The sequence below is a fragment of the Dipteris shenzhenensis genome, chromosome 7 (assembly GCF_047967505.1).
Source record: "Dipteris shenzhenensis isolate YYH24624 ecotype China chromosome 7, Dip_SZ_1.0, whole genome shotgun sequence".
In the NCBI taxonomy this organism is placed as follows: domain Eukaryota; kingdom Viridiplantae; phylum Streptophyta; class Polypodiopsida; order Gleicheniales; family Dipteridaceae; genus Dipteris; species Dipteris shenzhenensis.
The window spans coordinates 51047105-51069146 of NC_141602.1; the positions used below are offsets into that span (position 1 = coordinate 51047105).

At 42.2% G+C, this 22042-nt stretch overlaps 1 protein-coding gene across 9 annotated transcripts in view; it reads left to right on the top strand.

Moving 5' to 3' along the window:
* The window catches only part of LOC147900467 (zinc finger CCCH domain-containing protein 1-like), a 30051-nt gene extending 21337 nt beyond the window's left edge, over positions 1-8714 (top strand). For 8 of the 9 annotated variants that reach the window (XM_087377354.1, XM_087377353.1, XM_087377355.1 and 5 more), the window contains 3 exons: positions 1067-1131; positions 7299-8119; positions 8270-8714. In XM_087377354.1, coding sequence (XP_087233480.1) covers positions 1071-1131; positions 7299-8119; positions 8270-8416 — 1029 coding nt within the window. In that variant the 5' untranslated portion in view covers positions 1067-1070 and the 3' untranslated portion in view covers positions 8417-8714. Of the gene's footprint in view, positions 1-1066; positions 1132-7267; positions 8120-8269 lie in introns of all 9 variants that reach the window. The other variant, XM_087377351.1, reaches the window with a different exon arrangement.
* Positions 8715-22042: the final 13328 nt, after the last annotated feature.

The window sequence follows — 22042 nt, forward strand, 5'->3', positions numbered from 1 at the left end:
TAGTTAGAGTATACTGCCCTTTAGCTTGCTAGAAGCTGGTTTCAAAGACAAGACGGAGTTTACAAATGGGGCCCAAGCGAACTTTCTATACTTAATGAAGAACATTGAGCTATATGCAATAGAGTTTCTTAAGACGAGTTAATTTGTGCTTTGGTTTATCATGGGCATATCTTAGGGCTCATTATAGTAGCTCACTATCTCTAGAGCCTAGTGCTAAGCTCTAATGAAACTTCCTAGCATCCTTTTTGTAAGGACCGAGTTGTAGACTTGGCATCCATATTGACCATAATCACAGCTAAAGCATCTTTAAACACTTAAAGAGGCGAAGTTGTCTTTGAGAGCTTGCTTTCTCTCTTAATGGTGATGAGGATCCACTCCTCTCCCTCTCAAGGCTTTGATGCTTTGCTAGGAGGGTCATCGTTTCCAATCACACATACAAAAAGAGCTACATGGCAATGATAATATACTCAAGGCCCAATGTTAATGGACTAGACACTTCAAAAAGCTAGTTCTTTTCACTAGCCAAAGGAGAAATAGAGGCTATCCTTGTATCAGGTAAGCTTTCACTCTTGCCATGGACACCCCCTTCGATGGAGAAAGGTAAACCGTTCCTAGCTGCCACCCTTAAAAGTGCAGGAATTCAGAAGTGTGCCTGTCCCAGCCTGTCTGTTACGAATTGTAGATATTTAAAATCTCCTATCTTGTTGGAGAAATAGGATATAGCAAACTTTTTCTCCACTAGATTTATGCATCATTGTTGGATATTCTATTTTTTCTACCTGTTCTATAAAAACTTTCAATTTGTAAGATTGGATATATTCTAGTCTTATGAAGGGGTGTTTGTGTGTGCTTATTGTTTGATACTGAAGCATATGTTTACATATTGAGGCTTATATGATACCACGCTATCATGTATCATGTTCTTGACCTTTTTTTTGGTTGCTGCATATGATTTGGAAAGTTGTCTTTAACCAGGCCGTTGTTTGATACCAAAGCACATGTTTGCACATGTTCGCTTATGATTTATTATGATATCAACTCTTGATTTTCTGTTTGGCTGCTGCAGATATATGGAAGAAACTCAAGAAACCAGGCCAAATCCTGCAGCTGATTCAGAACAACCAACAAAAAGTAAGAATTTCTTGCTCCAAATGTTTTGAATCTTAGCTTGATGTATTTCTGATGGTTGAAAACATGTATAAACACACTTATTTAAGCATTCATGGGTCAAGCTGCCTGCACAAATGCCTCCCCCTTATTTGTTTGTTCATTTATCCCATTAATTCCTCTATGTCAATTTGTATCAATACGTGAGCATGACATTTTATTCATAACCTACTGAAATCGATGCTGGTTGCATGCATTTTTTGTAATTGCTTGAATCTATGCTCCCATTGATTTATAGAAATACAATTATCCTTACTAGCTTATAGATCATCCATCGATTCATGACCGACCCTATTTTTTATCTCCATAGTTCTAATAGGAGCTTGTACAGAGATCTTGTAATAGGCTTGTAATGACGTGTGTGTGGGTGCGAGCTTGTGCTTGTTTTATAACAGAGAAACCCAAGTTGTCCTCTTGTGTCATGAATGAAAATCAGCAATTATGCGGCACTCAAATTGATGGATATTCATGTCACCACAAGTATATTAATGGACAAACTAGAATGCATTGACACATAAATTGCAAGTTGCCATGCTGGATGCACCCAGACACAAGACTCTCTCACCAAGAGTTTGGGACAAGAGACCTAGAGCAATATTGTAATGTCGTTTTTTGGGTTCCATAGACTGTGTTTCATCTTTGTGGACGATAAAAGTGATCATCATTATCTTTTGCATGTCGGACTTTTCCACAAATGATTGATTGCTATCACCTTGTAGACACCATTGTGGATAACACGCTCGGCATCAACCCCTCTGTATTTGTTAAGGATGTTCCCTGGACTAGATAGAAATGGGATCCTTCCCATTCTTTTCCTTAATAATTGGAATTGTCTCCAATTGTGATGCTTGATCTTGGATGTACTAAGGTAGGAGAACTATGCCAGTTCCTTTTGTGTCATGTGACTAGAGCATAGTTGGACTCAATTTCTTGATTGTGTTATCTCTTCAATGGGGATGAATATGTTACTCATTGATGATAACATTGCTCTCGAATCCAGAAACGCGTTTCAGGCACCCCCGAAATGTACGAAAGGTTTCAAAAACGTTTCGAAACCAAAATTCGCGTTTCAAACACCCAAAATATCCCCAAATTATTAGAATTGTACGATTTTGATAAAAGTGCCTCTGTGCATTGTTTCACTAGCTATTGGAGTACCTATTAGCACAAGGTTGACAGCAGTTATGATCGAGTATTTCGGCAAAGAAGAGGAGCCGGAGAATGTGTACCTGCAGGCGGCAAACTTGAAGCAGTCAGAAGGTGAGACGGTGCGTCGATATGTGGATCAAGCGGCCGTGCTCTTGGACCGTTTAATTGCCATGCAGGAGGACAATGCCGGATTTCGAGCTGGAATGACTCAGCATGTGTTGAGCTACCTTGTAGTAGGAGCAAGTGATGAATTCTTCCTCAAGCTTAAATGGGAGAATCCAGAGACCATGGTGCTAGCATAAGAGATGGCTCAGAAGTTTGATAAAGTTCAATCTGACCCCGCTTCAAAGAATACTGTTGTCCCTCCGCAACCCCCTCAATTCGTGCAACAACAACCTGGGGGGTTCAACTCAGGGGCATAGCCCCACTCCCCATTAGGGATGTATCCACTGCCTCCACCTCAAATGTGTGATCCTCTCATAGATGCTTACTCTCCACAAGGTGTATATCCTCACCCTCCGCCTAGAAGATTTCCCTAGCCTCGCCCATGAGTCCCCCTCCTTCCTACTCCCCCAGCCCTTCCTGCTAAGGGGTTCAACTCAGGGGCATAGCCCCACCCCCCATCAGGGATGTATCCACTGCCTCCACCTCAAATATATGATCCTCTCTTAGATGCTTACTCTCCACAAGGTGTATATCCTCACCCTCCGCCTAGAAGATTTCCCTAGCCTCGCCCACGAGCCCCCCTCCTTCCTACTCCCCCAGTCCCTCCTGCTAAAGAACCTGGAGTTAATGACCTAGCCAAGGCCCTGAATGATCTTCGTCTTGAGATGGTGGGCATCAGAAATCAAGCCGATTGCCCTCCAAGAGAATGTGCCAATGTTGTATGTTACGAGTGCCACACACCAGAAGGGTCATTATCGCACTGAATGTCCCAACATCCCAAGGGTGAATCTTTTAAGTGAATCAGGCACTGAGGATTCTGACGTAGAGATCCTTGACCTCGGGAAGAGAAGTCGTACCACCTCGGAGTCCTCTCCAAACCGTGGACCGGGCCGCCGCAGGAAGAAGGTGTCCTTCTTAGAGCCCTCAGATGTTGAGATGGTAGACCCACCAACAGAGAAGACTAAAGATCTCGCACGAGTAAGTAGTCGCCCTCGGATTTCCCTATCGGCTCAGGGCAAGAGGACTATTCGGTCGTTCAGGACCTTGCTCATCAGTCTTTGAGCATCACGCTTTCTCAACTAATAGCATTAAGCCCTAAGGTGAGATGTGAGCTGCAGCAAGGGCTCTCAACAAGGAGCAAGAAAAAGGGAAAGGCATCTCTACTCACAAAAATCTTGCATGTGTCAAGATTGTAGAGACGATAGCCTTTGCTTTGTGCACTATACCCAACAAAGATACACTTTAGTGCCTTATTTGACAACTTATGTCGAAACTCCACAGCTGAAAAAGACCCCGATACAAAGTGCCAGACAACATCAAAGCATAATCATTCTCTTTGTCTCGGACTGCAATCAATTATAACCTGAAATCCTCCTCGATTAAGAGAGGACACTGAAAGTAAATTCTTCTTTATACCTGGTATATAAAGAACATCAGTAATCCTGAAATCTGTGCCATCCGTGGAGGTAAGTAAAATGTTACCCACGCCACACATTGGATAAGAAGAATTGTTTGCACGTCACCTTCTTTTTAGCGGGTGGTGCATGCAGAGATGCTATTCCTTGAAGTGATGTGCTTGAGCCTTGGAAGCACCACTATCAAAATACCAAGTGTTTAGTGTCTCATTGACAGTGAAAGAGCATGCATCCTTCGAAGGGTCATAGCTGCAAGTTAGGAGTCATCCTCAAGAGTGGCTGTAGTATCTGGACCAGCCATTGGAAAAATCTGAAATGCAAGACAAAAAGGCATAATCCCCTTCCACAAAGTTGGCTGTAACATCCCCTCCTTTATGTGCATTAGGAGCTGATGCATCTGAGACAGCCAAACCGGAATCCTTTTTCTTCTCCTCTGCTATTTGCTTCTTACATTCACCAATGTAGTGACCCGGCTACTTGCAGGAGTAACAAATGCCCTTCCTCTTTGGCTTCTCTACATCACCTTTAGCCTTATGAGAGGGCTGTCCGGAATCAACTTTATGTTGATGTGTGGGCTTATTTCCATGTTGCTTTTGCTGCCCTTTCCCTTTGGGCCTGAACTTTGAAAGCATGGCATGCTGGCCAGCCCGTGTGGCCATGTTCTTTCTTGTTTGCTCTTCCTTGCAACAAGAGTCCTACCAACTCGGGAAAAGAAAGAGGATTGCTACCCCCCCTCAATGACAAATTCAGCGAGGTATGAAAACCAAGATAGGACTCAGGAAGTGAATTCAGAGTGGTGGTAATCATCTCTGAATCAAGAATGATCTCATTTAGCTCTCTCTTCAGGAATGAGACTCGGGCATCATTTCTTGCTGCAAACATGCTCTCTAAAATATCCCAAGCTGCCTTCGAGGTCTTGCATGATCGAATGTGAGGAATGATAAACCTTTTGACAGAAAGGGAAATGATTGAAAGAGCTTGTGCATCCCATGAATCCCACCTTTTCTGTTCTGTTGTGAAAGCCACCAAAGTAGCAGCTGCTGCTCCTACGACTTGTCCTGCACCTTGACCTCTACCCCTGCCTCCACCTGTAGGAGCGGTAGGTGTAGCCATAGTTTTTGGCCTTGTCTAATCTCCATTGACATAATCCCAGAGATGTTTGCCAACTAGAATGTTACACACCATAAAGCTCCACAAGGAGTAGTTGGTGCCATCCAACTTATCCTCCTGTGTGAGGACTCCAAAGACCTCATTGGGATTGTTCTGAGCCATATCTGCTAGACAACTCGAACATGCAGCAAACTAGACAACTGAAATCCCTTCGTGGGATGTAAGATGCACAACCAAAGTTTGCAAAAAATCTGCCCAAAATGACAATTGCTGTCACAGCCTGCTTCCTATCAAAGGCTTAAAATGCACCAAAATGCGATGGAAATGCCCAAAATCTGCAAAAAGTGGCAAAATGTCTGCGATGTGACTCAAACTGAGTCCAAAACTGCTTGCAAAGCTCCCAAATAATCTGTCCACTGCCAAATTGCATCCAAAATGCAAAAGCCCAAATTCCTGCAAGAAATTGCAACTGAAAGAGGGCAAATCGACTAAAAGCCCCAAATTTTGCAATTATATGCAAAAGCCTGAAATTTTGTCTGCAAGATTGCAAGTAGAACCAAAGAGCCCCAAATTTTTGAAGCAGATTCTGCAACCTGATTGCAATGCATGCAACAAATAAAATGCCTAAGAGTCACCTGCAAGATTCACCCTCAAGAAAGAACAACTGCGAAAGTGCAGCCTGTTTGGACGAAATTCGTATGGATGTACGGACGGTATTGTACGGTTGATTTGTATGGGCACCATACAATGTACGGCGACTATACGGGGCGAAGCACGTCAGAGTGTACGGATGCAGTATGGGAAGTACAGATGTAGGGTGCATGATTTTCGTACAGTCGTACGGGATTGTATGGACGAGCTTCTGCGGGATTGTACGGACGGGCTTCTGCAGAATTGTACGGCCAATGTTCGGAGCTGGAGTTGGAGCAAGAGTCGTACGGGCTATACAACTAACGCTGTACGGTGATTGTACGGATGAGCTCTGACGGGAGCTGTATGGACGGCTCTGATGGGAGCTTTGCGGAATGCTCTGACGAGAGATTGTACGGCATACAGGACGGAATGTAGTGGCATACGGAAATCCATACATTGTATGGACAACTAGCAGCTGCAGGAGCATGAGTAGTACGGGCAGAAGGAGCTTGGGCTGGAGGCAAGAGCTCAACGAGGCTTTGATACCAAATGTAGAAAGGTGGGAGCAAGAAGCAAGCGTGAGCAGAGAGCAAAGCGTTGAACTAGAATAGATAAGATAGAATGAGTACAAGTGAGGAGGTGGTTTTGTCCAAGTGACAAAACCACACTAACCCACTAACTGTGGTTAGGGGAAAAAACCTTTAGTGAGGGAAAGGTGTCCCTCCCTAATTCACTTATGGATTACATTGGCAACTACCTTGTCCGATTGTGCTGTCAATCCAATTTGACAAACCTCTTGGGGCGTGTACTCTCCCTCTGACTGACTCATTTAGGCTCATCACCTCCCCAATCATAACTCCTAGGATCAGCATCTCCTAAGGTCTCCTAATCATATGAGCACGTGAAATTGTGTCTAAGGCCTTCTAGAAGTCTACAAAGCAAGCATAGACTTTCTGGGACCTCAATCTCGCCTCCTCTATGATGGCTCGTAAAGAGAAAAGGTGGTCAAGGGTAGAGTACTGCCTCTTAAACCCAACTGTCCTCAAGCTCGCTGCCCCTGTGCCTCTGTAAGGAAGCTGATCGCTCTCTCTAGTACTGATCCATGAATCTTGGCCAATGTGTGACCAATCATGAGGATGTGCTAAATCCCAATGCCCATGAGGTCTCTTGCTTTGTGTGTTGGCGCAATTGTGGTGGTACTCCAAGTAGGTGGAAAGCCTTGGCATACGGCATAAATGAACATATGCGCTAAGATTGGGGCTAGGACCTCGTGTGCATGTGCAAAATGATTAGTCCACAATCCCTCATGATCCTATGCTCTCCGGTTGTAAAGCTGGCGCAATGCAGCGCGCACGTTCTGTGCGGTGAAAAAAAAGGATGTGGTGGGCTTGGGGGCTTCGCGCACGTGAGAGAGAGAGAGAGTTATGTCCTAATTCTAAACATCTTTACATTTCACTAGATTGTCTAGCAATTATTATCACCATGATTCGTGTGTGATTACAGAGAGAGAGAGAGAGAGAGAGAGAGAGAGAGAGAGAGAGAGAGAGATATGTCCTAATTCTAAACGTCTTTACATTTCATCAGATTGTCTAGCAATTATTATCACCATGATTCGTGTGTGATTACAGGGGTTTAAGTTCTTATTTTTGTTGTCTTCAGCTTGTTTCTTCAAGAAGGCCACAAAAAATAAGAATTTACGGAAGCGCCCTGCTGAAAATCCAGAGGATAATGATGATTCAGGTTCAGCTGTGATACAGCCAGGTAAAGCTCAAAGGAAAATGGATGGTCATCTTGAGTTTTCATCTCAAGCTTCAACTGCGTCCAGAAAGCTGACATTGGAGAGAGACAGCAGTGAAGGAAATGAAGTCAAAACATTCTTTTATGAATCCACCAAAGAGATTCAGACAGAGACGGATAGCCGGGCTACAGCGACCTTAGAAACTGAGACAGAATTTGACAAGGATGCACGTGCTATTCGAGAAAGGGTATTAAAACAAGCAGATGAAGCTCTGAAAGGGAATAAATCTACAGATGAGAAGGTATACAAGGGGATTCATGGATACACAGATCATAAGGCAGGGTTTAGAAGAGAACACACCATTGCTGGGGAGAAAGCAGGGGGGGCTCATGGGCCTTTGAGAGCTTCTGCACACATTAGATGGTCAGTGAGGTTTGATTATCAACCAGATATTTGTAAGGATTACAAAGAGACTGGATATTGTGGGTATGGGGATGCTTGCAAGTTTATGCATGATCGAGGAGATTACAAGCCAGGATGGCAGATGGAGAGAGAATGGGAAGAGGCAGAAAAGAAACGAAAGGGACGAATCGCTGAGGGTCTGCTAGATGAGGAAGATGGGAAGGATGAAGATGAGAATGATGGTGATTTGCCTTTTGCATGCTATATATGCCGTCAATCATTTAAAGATCCAGTCATGACAAACTGCAAACACTACTTCTGTGAGCACTGTGCCTTAAAGGTGAAACTTTCATGATATAAAGGGGACTAGTTTTATGTTGATTTGAGATATGATGCTGTGGTTGCTTTAAATTTTTATTTGACGTTGACTCCAGAGAGTTCATTTGATGTTGTTTCCTTAATGAAACTGATGCATCAAGTTGTTTTGCAGCATCATGCAAAGAGCAAACACTGCTTTGTTTGTAATAAGCCTACAAATGGTGTTTTCAATACAGCTTTTGAAATTTTGAAGAAGACATCAGCAGACAAAGGAGGCATAAGCAGAAAGCCAGCTGGCTCATCCAGACATCAAGTATGAGTAAGGCTGTATATTTTGTAATAATAGATGATTTTGGAATGTTTACAAGATTGTTGTTGGCCACTTGAATGGTCTGCAATGGGATAACAGTCAATAATGACAACGAAAAATCAAAGGGTTCTTTCCCAAATCAGAGTTCTGCTGATTTGCTAATGATGTCCAACTGATTTCATTTTATTGTTTCTCGAAGAACCAACCATACTTAAAAAGGATGAGGACCTTTTACCATTCCCGATCAGGAGTGATTTGTAATACAGCATTAGACAGAATGCTTTTTAAGCGAAGCCACATTTCATAATCTCTTCCATTTAAATTATATAATGTTTGAGTTAATAGATGCTGCATACACACTGCCTTAGCCAGCATAGAATAGGCACTTTGAGATCTTTCGAAAGATGGAAATGAAATGTTTTAAGTGTGTCCAAGTAGGCAGAAGGAAACATGGAGATGTGGTGCAAAAGGTGGAGGACAAGCTGGCAGTAGGTAATGGAGAGGGGAATTGGTGGCACATGGTACTTTACTTTCCTGAAGAGGAATCATTGGATATAAACAACCATTAGATATGATTTAGGATCCATTTTTGGCCTTGTTGGATGTGTGAACCCCAACTTGCACTACAAACAAATGTCCCAAAGTGGTCACATTAGTAGTTTTGAAAGAAGGCTTGACATGGCTTTGCCTAAGGACTTTACAGAACATAATGTCCATGTCATCATGTATTTACAAAGAAGCATGAGTATATTTAAGAACATATGGTGCATAGCTCCCCAATCAAGGCAACCTCATTATCTCTACCGAGTGCAATTAAGAAGCTCTCAGTAGTATATGCATCCTCTTGACACAGCAATTATCTATGATGACATCTACTGTATGTGGGTGCCGATCAATTTCTTCAGAAATAGAAGATACCTCTCGAGTACCTTTCCCTTTTTCTTGCTCTTCCTTGTTGAGAAACCTTGCTGCAGCTCACATCTCACCTTAGGGCTTAATGCTATTAGTTGAGGGAGTGTGATGCCCAAAGACCGATGAGCAAGGTCCTGAACGACCGAATAGTCCTCTTGCCCTGAGCTGATGGGAAAATCCTAGGGTGACCACTTACTCCTGCGAGATCTTTTAGTCTTCTCTGTTGGTGGGTCTGCCATCTCAGCATCTGAGGGCTCTGAGAAGGATACCTTCTTTCTGGGGCGGCTCGGTCCACAGTTTGGAGAGGGGTCCGAGGTGGCACGACTTCTCGAGGTCAAGGATCTCTACATCAGAATCCTCAGTGCCCGACTCACTTAGAAGATTCACCCTTGGAATATTGGGACATGCTGTGCGATAATGACCCTTTTGGTGGCACTCGTAGCATACAACATTAGCACGGTCTCTTGGAGGGTGGTTGGCTTGATTTTTGATGCCCATCATCTCAAGCTGAAGATCATTCAGGGCCTTGGCTAGGTCATTGACTCTAGGTTCTATTGCAGGGGGGACCTCTTTAGTTGGAGGGGCCACGGGAGTAGAGAGGAGGGGGGCTCGTGGGCGAGGCTGGGGAAATCTTCGAGGCGGAGGGTGGGGATATCCACCTTGTTGAGGGTAAGCATCTAAGGGAGGACCATATATTTGAGGTGGAGGCGATGGATACATCCTTGATGAGGGGTGGGGGTATGCCCCTGAGTTAGACCCCCGAGTTGTTGCAGGAATTGAGGGGGTTGCGGAGGGACAATCATCTTCTTTGAAGCGGGGTTAGACTGAACTTTATCAAACTTTTGAGCAATCGCATGTGCTAGCACCATAGTTTCTGGATTCTCCCATTTAAGCTTGAGGCGGAATTCATCACTGGCTCCTGCTACATGGCCGCTCGATCCACATATCGACGTGTCGTCTCACCTTCTGACTGCTTCAAGTTTGCCACCTGCAGGTACACATTCTCCGGCTCCTCTTCTTTGCCGAAATACTCAATCATTGCTGCTGTCAAAAATCTCATTTTTCAACCAATTACTCTATGGCGTTCCCTAGTTTGTTCTCAAATTCAGCATTTATCTCCCTCCAAAGATCCTTGAGAATTTTGTGATAGTTGAGAGAGGCCTCTAGCTTTCTCCAATGTTCAAGTCGAGTGGAATGCCACTCATATTGAAAATATGGTGCATGAACAAGATATAGGTGATGTTTTTTGGGCCTCACAATTTGGCACCCTACTTCAAAGGAAGAATGGAGCACAATTAAGGTCAAAAGGTGCAATTCTTTTGGTCTTGTGGAGATGATGTCTCCCGTGCATGGTCACCACACCTACACTGTGATACGGCTTGTGTAAAAGGTAGTAATTTTGACATGCCTTTGTACAACTAAGGAGTTTTTTATCACTCAATGTAGTAATTTGATCACTTTATTATTAAACAAGAGGTATAATCAAGGAAAATGATGAAAAAAGTACGCACAATCCTAGATATGAAGTCTTTTATTTAAGGTATATAGGCCTTAGGTATTTTTAGAATGATTGAATTGGGTGGTTAAAGAGGGGGTGGTTAAGGGGGGGTTTAAGGGGGTGATTCAAGGGGAGCCTACGGGGTTAAGGGAGGCCATTAGCCCCCTGCCTTGACCTTAGTCGCCATGTGTTGCCCATGGAGAGAGAGAAAAAGAGAGAGACCTGTTTCTTCTTCTATACTTCCCTTGGTGGTTGGGCACAGGATCATAGTTCCTTTTAGAGCTCAGTGGATTATACTTTTGATTAATGGGCAGAAGGTTGGTCTTTTAAACCTTTATGCACCCAATTCTAGAGGGCATCGTGTCCTTTTGGCGAAGGAACTGCTCTCTTGGTCACATATTGCAGATGCTTGGATTATAGGGGGGCGATTTCAACATGGTTGAAATGCCCTCAGACAAAAGGGTGGTAGGGAAGGTGGTATTCGCTCCCTAGAGAGAGCAGCTTGGGATGCCTTCTTTTTTCAGTACAGTGGCAGGGATGCTTGGGATGATGATGCTTTTCACACTCAGCCTTGGTCGAACAGGAGATTGCAGATGCCTAAGAGATGTGCTTAACAAAGCGATTTGACCTGTTGAGCAAGCATCCACGCCAAATCACTTTCTTGAGCACATATTAAGCATTTCTTTAAATGTGCTTAAGAAAACTATTTGGCATGTTGGTCAAGCTCCCTTAGGGACAATCCTTAAATGGATCATGATGCCTCATATCCAGCTGAATTTCTATTTATCTTAAGCACAATGTGTAAGTCCTCTCTCTTTTGCTTTATCAGATCGACAAGATAAGGGCAGGGTTTCGTACAATAGGACTGTGGACTTCACTTCTGATGTTACCCTCATGGAGCATCCTAAACAAAGCGGGGAGCTGAATAGCCCGTTTTTCTTTTAGTTTCAAAAGAGAGTTTAGTTGAGTATGCTTGTGCTTTTTAAGTTAGGAATGTAACTTTCCTCTTTATAGGAAGCGATACATAAGTGCAAAGGGTCCATTTAGCTTTTTATGTTTCAAATGAGAGAGAGAGAGAGAGAGAGAGAGAGAGAGAGAGAGAGAGATTGTTCGAGTTTTTTGGAAGATTTTGTTTCTTGACTTGCTTGTTTATCACCTTCCTTTCTTCTTTATTTCTTGTTTTCTTTCTCTTTTGTTTATTGACGTATTTTAGTAAGCACTGGGTTTGCCCAAGAGACTCCGCGGGTCTTTAGAAACCCAGTATAGCTACTTATGCTTAGGCATTGATGATGGCATAAATGTTGCTTTGCTTGCCAAGTATGTCTTCCTTTTGTTTTTCATAAAAGTTTTTGTTTACCTCTTTTTTATTCTCTTTCATTTTCTGTGTAGATTTTTTTTTTCCAAGAAAATTACTTTATTAAGTATGAATGAAAACCGCGAGAGCAAGATCAAATGCAGGAGTACATCATGCAATGCATGAGGAAAAAAACACTTCAAAATGAGCTAATAAAAAACCAAGGCAGAGGTTGAAAATGCCACCTCAACCTTGAGGGAGTCTCAAAGAAGAAAGGAAATCCTCTGCAAACTCTGAAAAAAGTAACTCTCCTGGTAGTGGCTGCTCTAGAGGATCCGTGCACGCTCGCCCATATGGCCATCAAAGTGTGTACTGTGTCGGTCCAAAACTGGCCATAGCCTGGGAAGGGTGAACTTGGATACTCTCCATCGCCTCTGTACACCTAGCTCCCCAAATATGCCAAGCTGTAATGCTAGCCTGAATCCCCTAAAGACGTGTCTACTGAGGCATGAGCAGCTCTGAAAGGAGTGAAGGGAACATCCTGGAGGGAACAAGACTCCACTGAGTGTCGTCGTACAATGAGAGTTGGATCTAGATCATGTCCCTTGAAAAACACCTAAGGGCCAGTAAGAGATAACCAAGCCATTGAACCCTAGGTCATATAGAAATGTGCTGTATAAAAGATACTGAAAATCTTGGCAACACCTTTCCAGATCTTCCTCGCCTATCTGCACTCCTTAAGGGCGATGCTGTACTGATTCAACTGCAATGTGACAACGAGGATAAGTAGGGTCGGCCCCAAACCTAGATCTCCACGAGTTCACTGCAATCCCTCCATGAATAGAAAGCCAAAAGAAAAGAGTGATCTTTCTATTGCTGAGGGATTTCCAAAGCCTATGCCAGAAGTTTGTCCGCACAACTGTGGAAATCTGAAAACTATCCCAATGAGGCGCTCTGGAGGGCCTCCAACCTCTACTGCTGAGCTGAAACCTTCGGGCAATTCTAACTGTATAGCAAAAGAAGGGGAATCTCTTCTCTCGGTGCCCCTCACCAATCCATTCTCACTCCCTTGGGTCCCACTACAAGAACCTAATAGGGGAACCACCATATAACCAAAGTCTCCAAGACCCTAGCGCAAGGAGAAGAGGATCGGGGTCAAGATACCACTGTGAGTCCCTGCCCCACTCCATGAAGCCTGCAATCCTAACATGCTGAAAGGCAACCTCCAAAAGAATATAATCAGAAGATCTGATAAGTCTGCCCCCCAATTGAACATCAAAGACTAGGGTATCCTCATGTGCATCCTATAGGGCATGTCATCTGTGTCAATCCACTCTGGCGGAATGGCTGCTTGTATCTGCTATATCTTGACTGCACTCCCTCTGAGGTGGCCAACTGCTATAAGTCTCTGATCCTCTGGAAGTCTCATAAAGGCTTGCTAGGAGCCTACTGTAGACGCAGGTCCCCTCTCCCATCTAGACCACTGCATATAATGTGACACTCCAAGTGGCCTGCCATGGTCATCCAAAATTGAGTCATTGCACATGACTGACTGCGTGTGAATTTCTTCACAAGAGGTGGGTATGTGAGCTCAAAGGAAATAGATCCCACCACGCTTGAGAATGTTTGAGTTATGTCAGTGGAGGTGGTTTGTTTAGTGGAGAAGACATTTCCACATTATATTCTCACAAGCCAACTACATCTTATAGTGCCTTTGGTGGATGAGATTGCTATATGCGGTACTATACATGCACGATGGTTGTTCTTCCTCAAGAACTTCATGAAGACCTTGAAGGGCTTCGTGAGACAAAATGCAAGACCCGAAGGTAGCATGGCCGAGGGTTGGTTGGTACAAGAGTCACTTGTATATATTTTTGAGTTTCTTGTTGATGTGGATAGCTCTCTCCCACGACTATGGAGAGATAATGAAGACCTAAGGATGACCTCTATTATGAAAAAGTACACCATATTCGCAACATGAACACCTTGCATGGAGCATTGATACGCATCATATTTTGTATCATGTAAAGTACCTCACAAGCTCGCCCATCTTGTAAATACAATCTTTCACGTCCTTCGATGCACTACGTGAAATGCTAATAGGTAGTATGAACTGAACCCACGAGGAGGTGGCTGATTAGTTGCTTATAATTATTCACTCACAAATTTGAAAGGAAAAAGATATTATGCACATAAAATACTTACTTGGAGCATCTTGTGCCAATCATGAGATTTCAAGCCATATAATTGCTCTACACCTCTTTTCTTGCTCTTTGTAAAGGCTTTCTTCAAACACCTCATGCATCCAGTGGGAGTACGAATTGTAGTAATAGCGCGCTTCACTGCCGCCATCTCTAGCTTTGATAACCTCCACGTTGCACGAGATAAAAAAACACGCCCATTTGGTCTCTCTTGTAGCCAAGCTTCATGCATCCTCCCTATGGTACGTAGATCCTCCCTTATGCCTATGGAATCTCGTGTCCCATTCAAATGCTCCCAAATGGTAGATGCCACATTCTTGAAGATATGCATGGGATCAAGCAAGTGATTGATCTTGAGGTGGGACCAATATGGTAAACGATAAAAGATGGAGTATCTAAACAAAATAAAGTGTTAGCGGGCAATCTTTATTTCCATCCAATATAGCACACAATAGTTACAAACCCTTACCGGCTCATGCCAAGTGGTGGAGGAGTCATGGAACCATCCCAAATTCTCATCCAATCTCCCAAGGTGAGTGATTTTACCACCTGAGAGTAGCCATGTAGGCACCCAGGGGAGGACTTGATCTTGTAACTCACATTTGACCACCTTGCAGTAGCCAAAGGATCATGGCACCAAGGGGAGGTGTTGAGAGTTGTGGTGCCATGAGCACATGTAGAGCAAAGGTATGAGCAAAGGGCAAGATGCCACATGGCATGGAGGAGATATCCCACATGTGAGCAAGCAAATGGATGTAAGTACCATCACCTATAAAAGGGAGGTTCATTTGAAGTAATATCAATCAAGCACTTTGCACTATCTCAAGATTCTCTTTATGAGTCCAAGCTAATCTATCTTGGAACCTAATTGACTTGAGGTACATGTCATGAGCACTCTCTTCATCATGTCTTCACTTAGGTTCCATCCACCTTAGAGTGCTCCATAGATCCTAAGGCGCACATGTTTTGTCAGGAGCATCTTTGACAACATTTCATTTTGGGAGGCTTTGGATTGGGCCATGCATAATGGCCACAGATTGGCCATTCTACTTTTGGACTTTGAGAAAGCTTATGACAGGGTAGACTAGCACTTGCTAGAGGGCACACTTACTCGCTTTGGTTTCTTAGATGCATGGATCAGAGGGGTATCAGCCCTCTATAGATCAGCCCATAGCCAAGTTCTTATTGGTGGAGTAAGGGGGGACAGGTTTGAGATTACCAGATCAGTTCGTCAGGGATGCCCCTTAGCCCCCTTTTTGTTCCTATTTGTGGTTGAAGCTATGAGCTATTGCATTAGAGCTCAAGCTGGTATTGTAGGGCTCATGCTTCCTCTGAGGCAGGAGAATGAGCTCTTAGACAGTGAGTTGGCAGATGATACGACTGTTTTTTAAGATGCCACTCCATAGACACTGACTTCATTCAAGACGGCATTGGATTTTTTTTGCATTGTGGCAGGTGCACACATTAATTGGAACAAATCCAATGTCTTTTAAATCAGTGATGAGGACACTCCAGACTGGGGGAACGACATAGGATTCACTTGGATTTAAAGGGGAGTCTCTGTCACATATTTGGGATGCCAAGTTGGGGTGGGCATCTCTTCGGCACAGTAGTTTGCTCCCATGTTGGAGAGTATCAGGAGGAAACTCATCTTTTGGAGTTCAACCAGACTTGAACTTGCTTCTGAAACACTCTTTGCATAGTTCCAGGGAAAGGATGCAACAAAGTAATAGACACGGAGTTGCATAATAGTATCAACCTCTATTGCGTGCTTAATAGTGATGTGATGAAAAGATGGGTGACAAGATACGAGGATGCAAAGGCAAGAAGACAAGAAGAAAGGGCCCTCTTTCGTACACACCACGGATCTCGTGTGCCATACCCTCAATATCTAAGAGCACTTCCAAAGGATATTCATTTGGATTGGCTACTTGATGAAATGGAGAAAGCAGAGAAAGATGAGGGGATGCATATCACAATGGAAGAATGGGAGTATGCTAGGGGATGCATGAGCAAGGTCGGTATATAGAATGTTATGCATAAGTTAGGAGCTTTCAATAATTTCGATTGCTTATTTAATTGATTTTTTCTTGGTGTAGTGCACTATGTTCAATGCTATATGGTGTGAGGGCAAGCATTTTCGAACACAACGGATTGATGATAAGAGAAACGCACAAGATTGCGGCATCATTGCTAGTTTTGAGGGAGCCAATGGAGCCATGGATGATTATTGTGGCATAATCCAAGATATTATTAAGCTTGACTTTCGACGCTTCTTTGTCTATGTTTTGGATGTAAAGTGGTTTAAGGACGTGGTGGAAAGAGGCCCTAATGAAATAATAAAACGCCATGCAAGTGGCTTTGTAACTATTGACTCCACAAAGTTTTGGCAAAGTAGGAAGGACACACTAGTACTACCACAACAATGTGAACAGTGTGGGGGTTAAAGGTCACGGTGCCTTAACCCCGGTTATGTACAATACTCAAACACATATATAAATGAATGAAAAAGAAGATTAGGGTGGTTCTGCACCCACCAAAACTTGTGTGGCTCTCTGTTTCTCTCTCTCCCTCTTCCGTTCTTGCTTCCGTTGAGAGCACTCTCAACTGGTATCAGAGCCCGGGTGATCTAGCTGAGCGTGCGTGAATGCTTTGAAGCTCAGTAGCTCTGTGGGAGGAAGGAGAAGCTTTGTGGGAAGCTTTGTGGGTGACTTTACTTGCATTCGAGTGTGCAGAGACCTTGGAGGAACCTTTGGAAAAGTCACTTTGACTTTGCGAAGTGGTTTTGAGAGCCTGTTAAGTGGTTTGAAAGAAAAAGTCGTTTTTTGAGCTTTTCCCTGTTCCGTTCGATGACAGAGACTCCGTATTGACTTGTAGAGGCAACTATTGCTTGCTTTTGGTGTCCACATTACTTCAGGAGCCTGAAAACACCTTCATTCCTGAATCTGGGATCATTTCATTGATTATACCTCTTTGGTTCAATACAAAACTTGGGTCTTATGGCATCATGTCTTTTTTCTATTTATTAAAAGTTTTAAAAATTTTGTGCATATTGCGAGTGACAATGTTATTTTCATGAAATATTCAAGTCTCATTTCATGGATTTATAAATTTATCACGTCAAGGAAAAATGTCAAGGAAAAATATTAAAAATAATTAAATTAACAAATAACTTAGATATAGCTAGAATTTCTAATATAGGATTATTTCAAATTCTTGCATGTTGGTGCAAAAGTATAAATTGAAAAAATAATATTTTTATGTGAATATGATAGTGCCACAAAGTGAACTTTTGATTTGGGAAGAATATTTTCAGAAAGTAAAATTTTGATTTGGGAAGGATATTTTCACAAAGTAAAATTTTCATTTGGGAAGGATTTTTGGGCTTTGTCCAAAAACAACAGAAAAAGTGTTCATAGATGCAGATACTTTGAAGGAGTTCAATTATGATCATGCATTTATTTAGTAGGTAAGGCCTTAGTACGAGGCACTCACATCTCCAGCCGCATGCTGAGATATATGCCATAGCGCATTCAACTCTTCAGGTGATTTCATTCCAGCATCCATCACTGATGCTTTCACCTATGACACAAAGCATACCTTAGGCTTAGTTCCCTTTCATTAGCCATTATCCTACTACAATGATTCTCGCTAAGAAGAATGCCCATGTTGTGGCGATTCCACCCAGAAGGTAATGAGCCACCCCTATGGCACATCCCTGTACAATACTCAGAGCCTTGGGCTGCATAGCAGGGTACAGATCAACACATTAGTCTTTAGGACATTCTTGCATTGGCTCAGTTATGGTGCATTGCACCACCCTTGGATCCAGTTATCACCACCACATTCAATCACTAAATCATTCATCAGCACATGGATACCTATGCATCAGTTCGATCTTGCCCTAGTGTAGTGGACATCATCAGGTTCAGCCATAGCATAACCTGGGGGGACTCGATGTTTTAGCATGCAATTATGGATGTCATATATAGTCCTTACTTGATCCAGATTAGTGGTTGGATCCATGACTACAAATCAATCCCTACCTCAACATTTGGCACTGCATATGCCTCAAGGACATCTTATGCTTTCACACTTGTATTTCAAGATTCTAGGCCTTTCTACTGTCAACTCTTTCTCAAAGAGCCTATGACAGATGCTACATCTCATGCCAATGGATGTTTAGCAATGCACACATTAGACGACCTTCACCTCATGACAATTGAGCATACAGGTTAGACAGGTTCCTATACCTTGTCAGTTGCACAACCTTCTTCATCAACACAGTAGTGTATCATACTTGCACCTTCGGCCCCAAATTTTTAGACCTCCGATGGACTTGACTTTCTACATATTTCCTTCCTCTTCCCTTCCACCTATCTTTTGGGTTTCATTCCCACAGGTGAAGGATGACCCACAACATAAGAGGGGGAAATCCACATTATGTATAGGATTTTCTAGGACCTAGATCGTTGATGAAGTCTAAGCATGGAGGTAGTATTCTCCCAAGCACCAGTAGAAGGAGTAGGTGTTTTTCATGACAGTTTGACTCCCTGTTAGTATTTTGCTCATAATTTTTTATTCGATGGTCCGATTTGGACAAAACTTATATCAACACGAAGATCTCTTCAAGAAGCATCATCTTATGTCTTCAGTTATTGTATTAGATTTCAAACCAAAAAACTATGAGTCTTTGTGTGTGACTATTTCTTTTTTAGATAGTTTTTACCCCATCTAGTAAACTACCCATATATTTTCGACCGCTTCTCTGCTTCTTACGAAACTATATCAAAGCAAAGCTCATTTCAAGACACATCTCAATATGTGATTGAATATTTTATATCATGTCTTTGCTGAAAGTTATGGGTCTCTGTGTCTTATAACAGTTTGGAGAGTGTTTTGAGCTAAGTGTAAAGGTGTCTATGAAGGAGGTGCAATGTTTCCTCGGAACCTACCCATCCGACCCAATCAGCCCCTCTAAACTCCTTGATATATATCAGTTCATGTTATGTTAAGCCGCAAGATCTTCTTTCAACAATGTATCACTCTTCTCATTGGTGCAGACTGGCTTGCTGAGATTATGGCCTTTGCTGATCCTTTCCTTCTCCCTATGCTAGAGTGTAACATCACTTGGGATGTTACCATATTCATTCTCATCTAAGGGAGGATAGTATGGTGTGGTCTTTTAGTAGAAAAGCTTCTTTTTAATGTGCCCTTCCCAGTGATGAATATCTCTATCACTCAATTCGAAAGCAGTAGGAAGTGAAGAGGTGCATGAAGCTTTTATTACCCCCAACTTCATGTCATAGTGTCATCCACGTAAAGAGCAAGGATGACAAAAACAACACCATCACGTTTGACATATAAGTTGGGGTCAAAGAAACAAGAGCTGAAACCTTGAGATGTGAGACACTGAACAATTTTCATATACCAAGAACGAGAAGCTTGTTTTAGACCATAAAGAGCACAATGAAGGCGACAAACAAGATGGTCCTTATAACCAGGAAGTATGAACCCTTCTTGCTGCTCCATGTAAATCTCTTCTTTAAGATCTCCATTAAGAAAGCAGCTTTCACATCAATTTGATGAATCTCCAAATCAAATTGAGTAGCAAAATCCAAGAGTATTGGAATCCTTGTACTATGAACAATGGGTGAAAATGTATCATGGTAATCAACTCCTACAATTTGTGAGTATCCTTTTGCAACCATATAAGCTTTAAACTTGTCAAAAGAATCATCGGCTTTGGTTTTGGTTTTATAAACCCACTTACATTTGACAGGAGTACAACGAGGAGGTAGTTTAGTATGAACCCATGTACCTTTAGAGATTAAAGAATCATATTCAGCTTCCATGGCCTCTTGCCATTTACCCTTTTGCACAGAAGAGAGAGCTTCTGTATAAGTAGTAATGTCCTCATGAGGAACCATTGCATGATCAATGATGTCAAATTCATGAACACAATCATGAGGAGAACCATGTTCAAAATCAATAGGCAGATCAACATAAATATCAACACTATCAGAAGCCTGTGTGTGTGCAAGATGCAAATCAAGATTGTCAACACATTGCTCTATAGATGGAGTAGTAGTGATGCCATTAGATGAAGGATTAGTAATGACATCAAAAGTAGAATCATTATCAAATAGGAAAGGAAAGGCAATAAGCAAGGACTCACTATCCTTTGCATCTTCGATAGACCACGTCTCTCCCATTAACTACTCATTAAATATGTCATCACTATTGATTATCACCTTCTTAGAAGAGGCATCATAAATTTTATAACCTTTAGAATTAGTAGAATATCCAATGAATATGACCGTCAAGCTAGGAGAATCTAGCTTTTTCCGTGTCTCTTTTGGTACATGAATATAAGCAATGTAGCCAAAAGTTCAAAAATGTGATGCAGAAGGAGTCTACCCCATCCAAGCTATGATTGGTATCTTACCAAAAGGTGCAGTTGTAGGAAGATGATTTTTCACAAAGATGGCTGTCAGAATTGCTTCTTCCCAAAAGCTCCAAGATAATCCAGAATGAAGGAGCATATATTGCATAGCATCAAGAGAAGTGTGATTCTTACACTCTGCACCACCATTTTGTTGAGGAGAGTATGGAACAGTATATTCATGATGAATACCACACTCAATGCAATAATCATAAAAAAGATTAGAAATATATTCTCTACCATTGTCACTACGAAGGGTCTTGATATGAAAACCAATATGAAGTTCCACAGCAACTATTTTATATTGGTTGAATACTGTTAAGACCTCTGACTTATGTCGCAATAGAAATACAGTTGTATATCTTGAAAATTTGTCAATGAAAGTGATGAAATACCTATAAAAAGACTTATTTGGAGGAAAAGGCCCACATATATCAGTGTGAATGAGATCCAATAAAGCATATGAATGAGTTGAAGTAGATACATGAAAGGGTTTTTGATGATGCTTGCTAAGAGCACAATATTCACATAGGCCCATGTGAGGACGAGCTGGGAGATTCATACCATCCACAAGATCATGACGATTGATAGCAAGTTACTTGGCAAAATCCAAATGAACAAAATGATGATACCATAGCTTGTAGTCCAAATCACTAGGGTAACCACATTGGCAATATCATCATTTAAGGAAAGTTCAAAGAGGTTACCATGTCAAGGAGCAACTGCAATGGTATGTCCATCTTTTTCAATGCAACATTGTGTGTGGTGAAAGACAATAAAGAGACCAAGATCAATGAGTTGTGCAATAGAAAGAAGATTTCTCTGAAGATTTGGAACATGGAGACTGCCTTTATGGATTGCTCAAAAGATTACAAAGATAAAGAATATCTGCAACATATTTCTTCTCAAAAGTAGCAATGATATATTCCCATATAGCATGAGAAGAAGGTAGGGCAAATAAATCCTACATAAGATAATCATGTAGAGCAGATGAAATATATACTGAGGAGCTATTTTATCATGACAATGCCAATAGGCAAAGTCATATTTCCATTGCTAAAAGAGAGGGCCCTTAGTCACAAGAGCATGATTCGTAGTTGCATCAACAGGTTGGGATGGACAAACGAGATCACCAAGAAAGATATCAGAAATATTATCACCTTCGAGTATCAATAACATCTTCACTTTCTAGCTAGAAAAGCCTTGTCCTTGAAACAAAGGAATAGATCGTTGGCCAGAAGGAAAGTCATTGATGATTATAGACGTTGCCATCATGCATCAACAA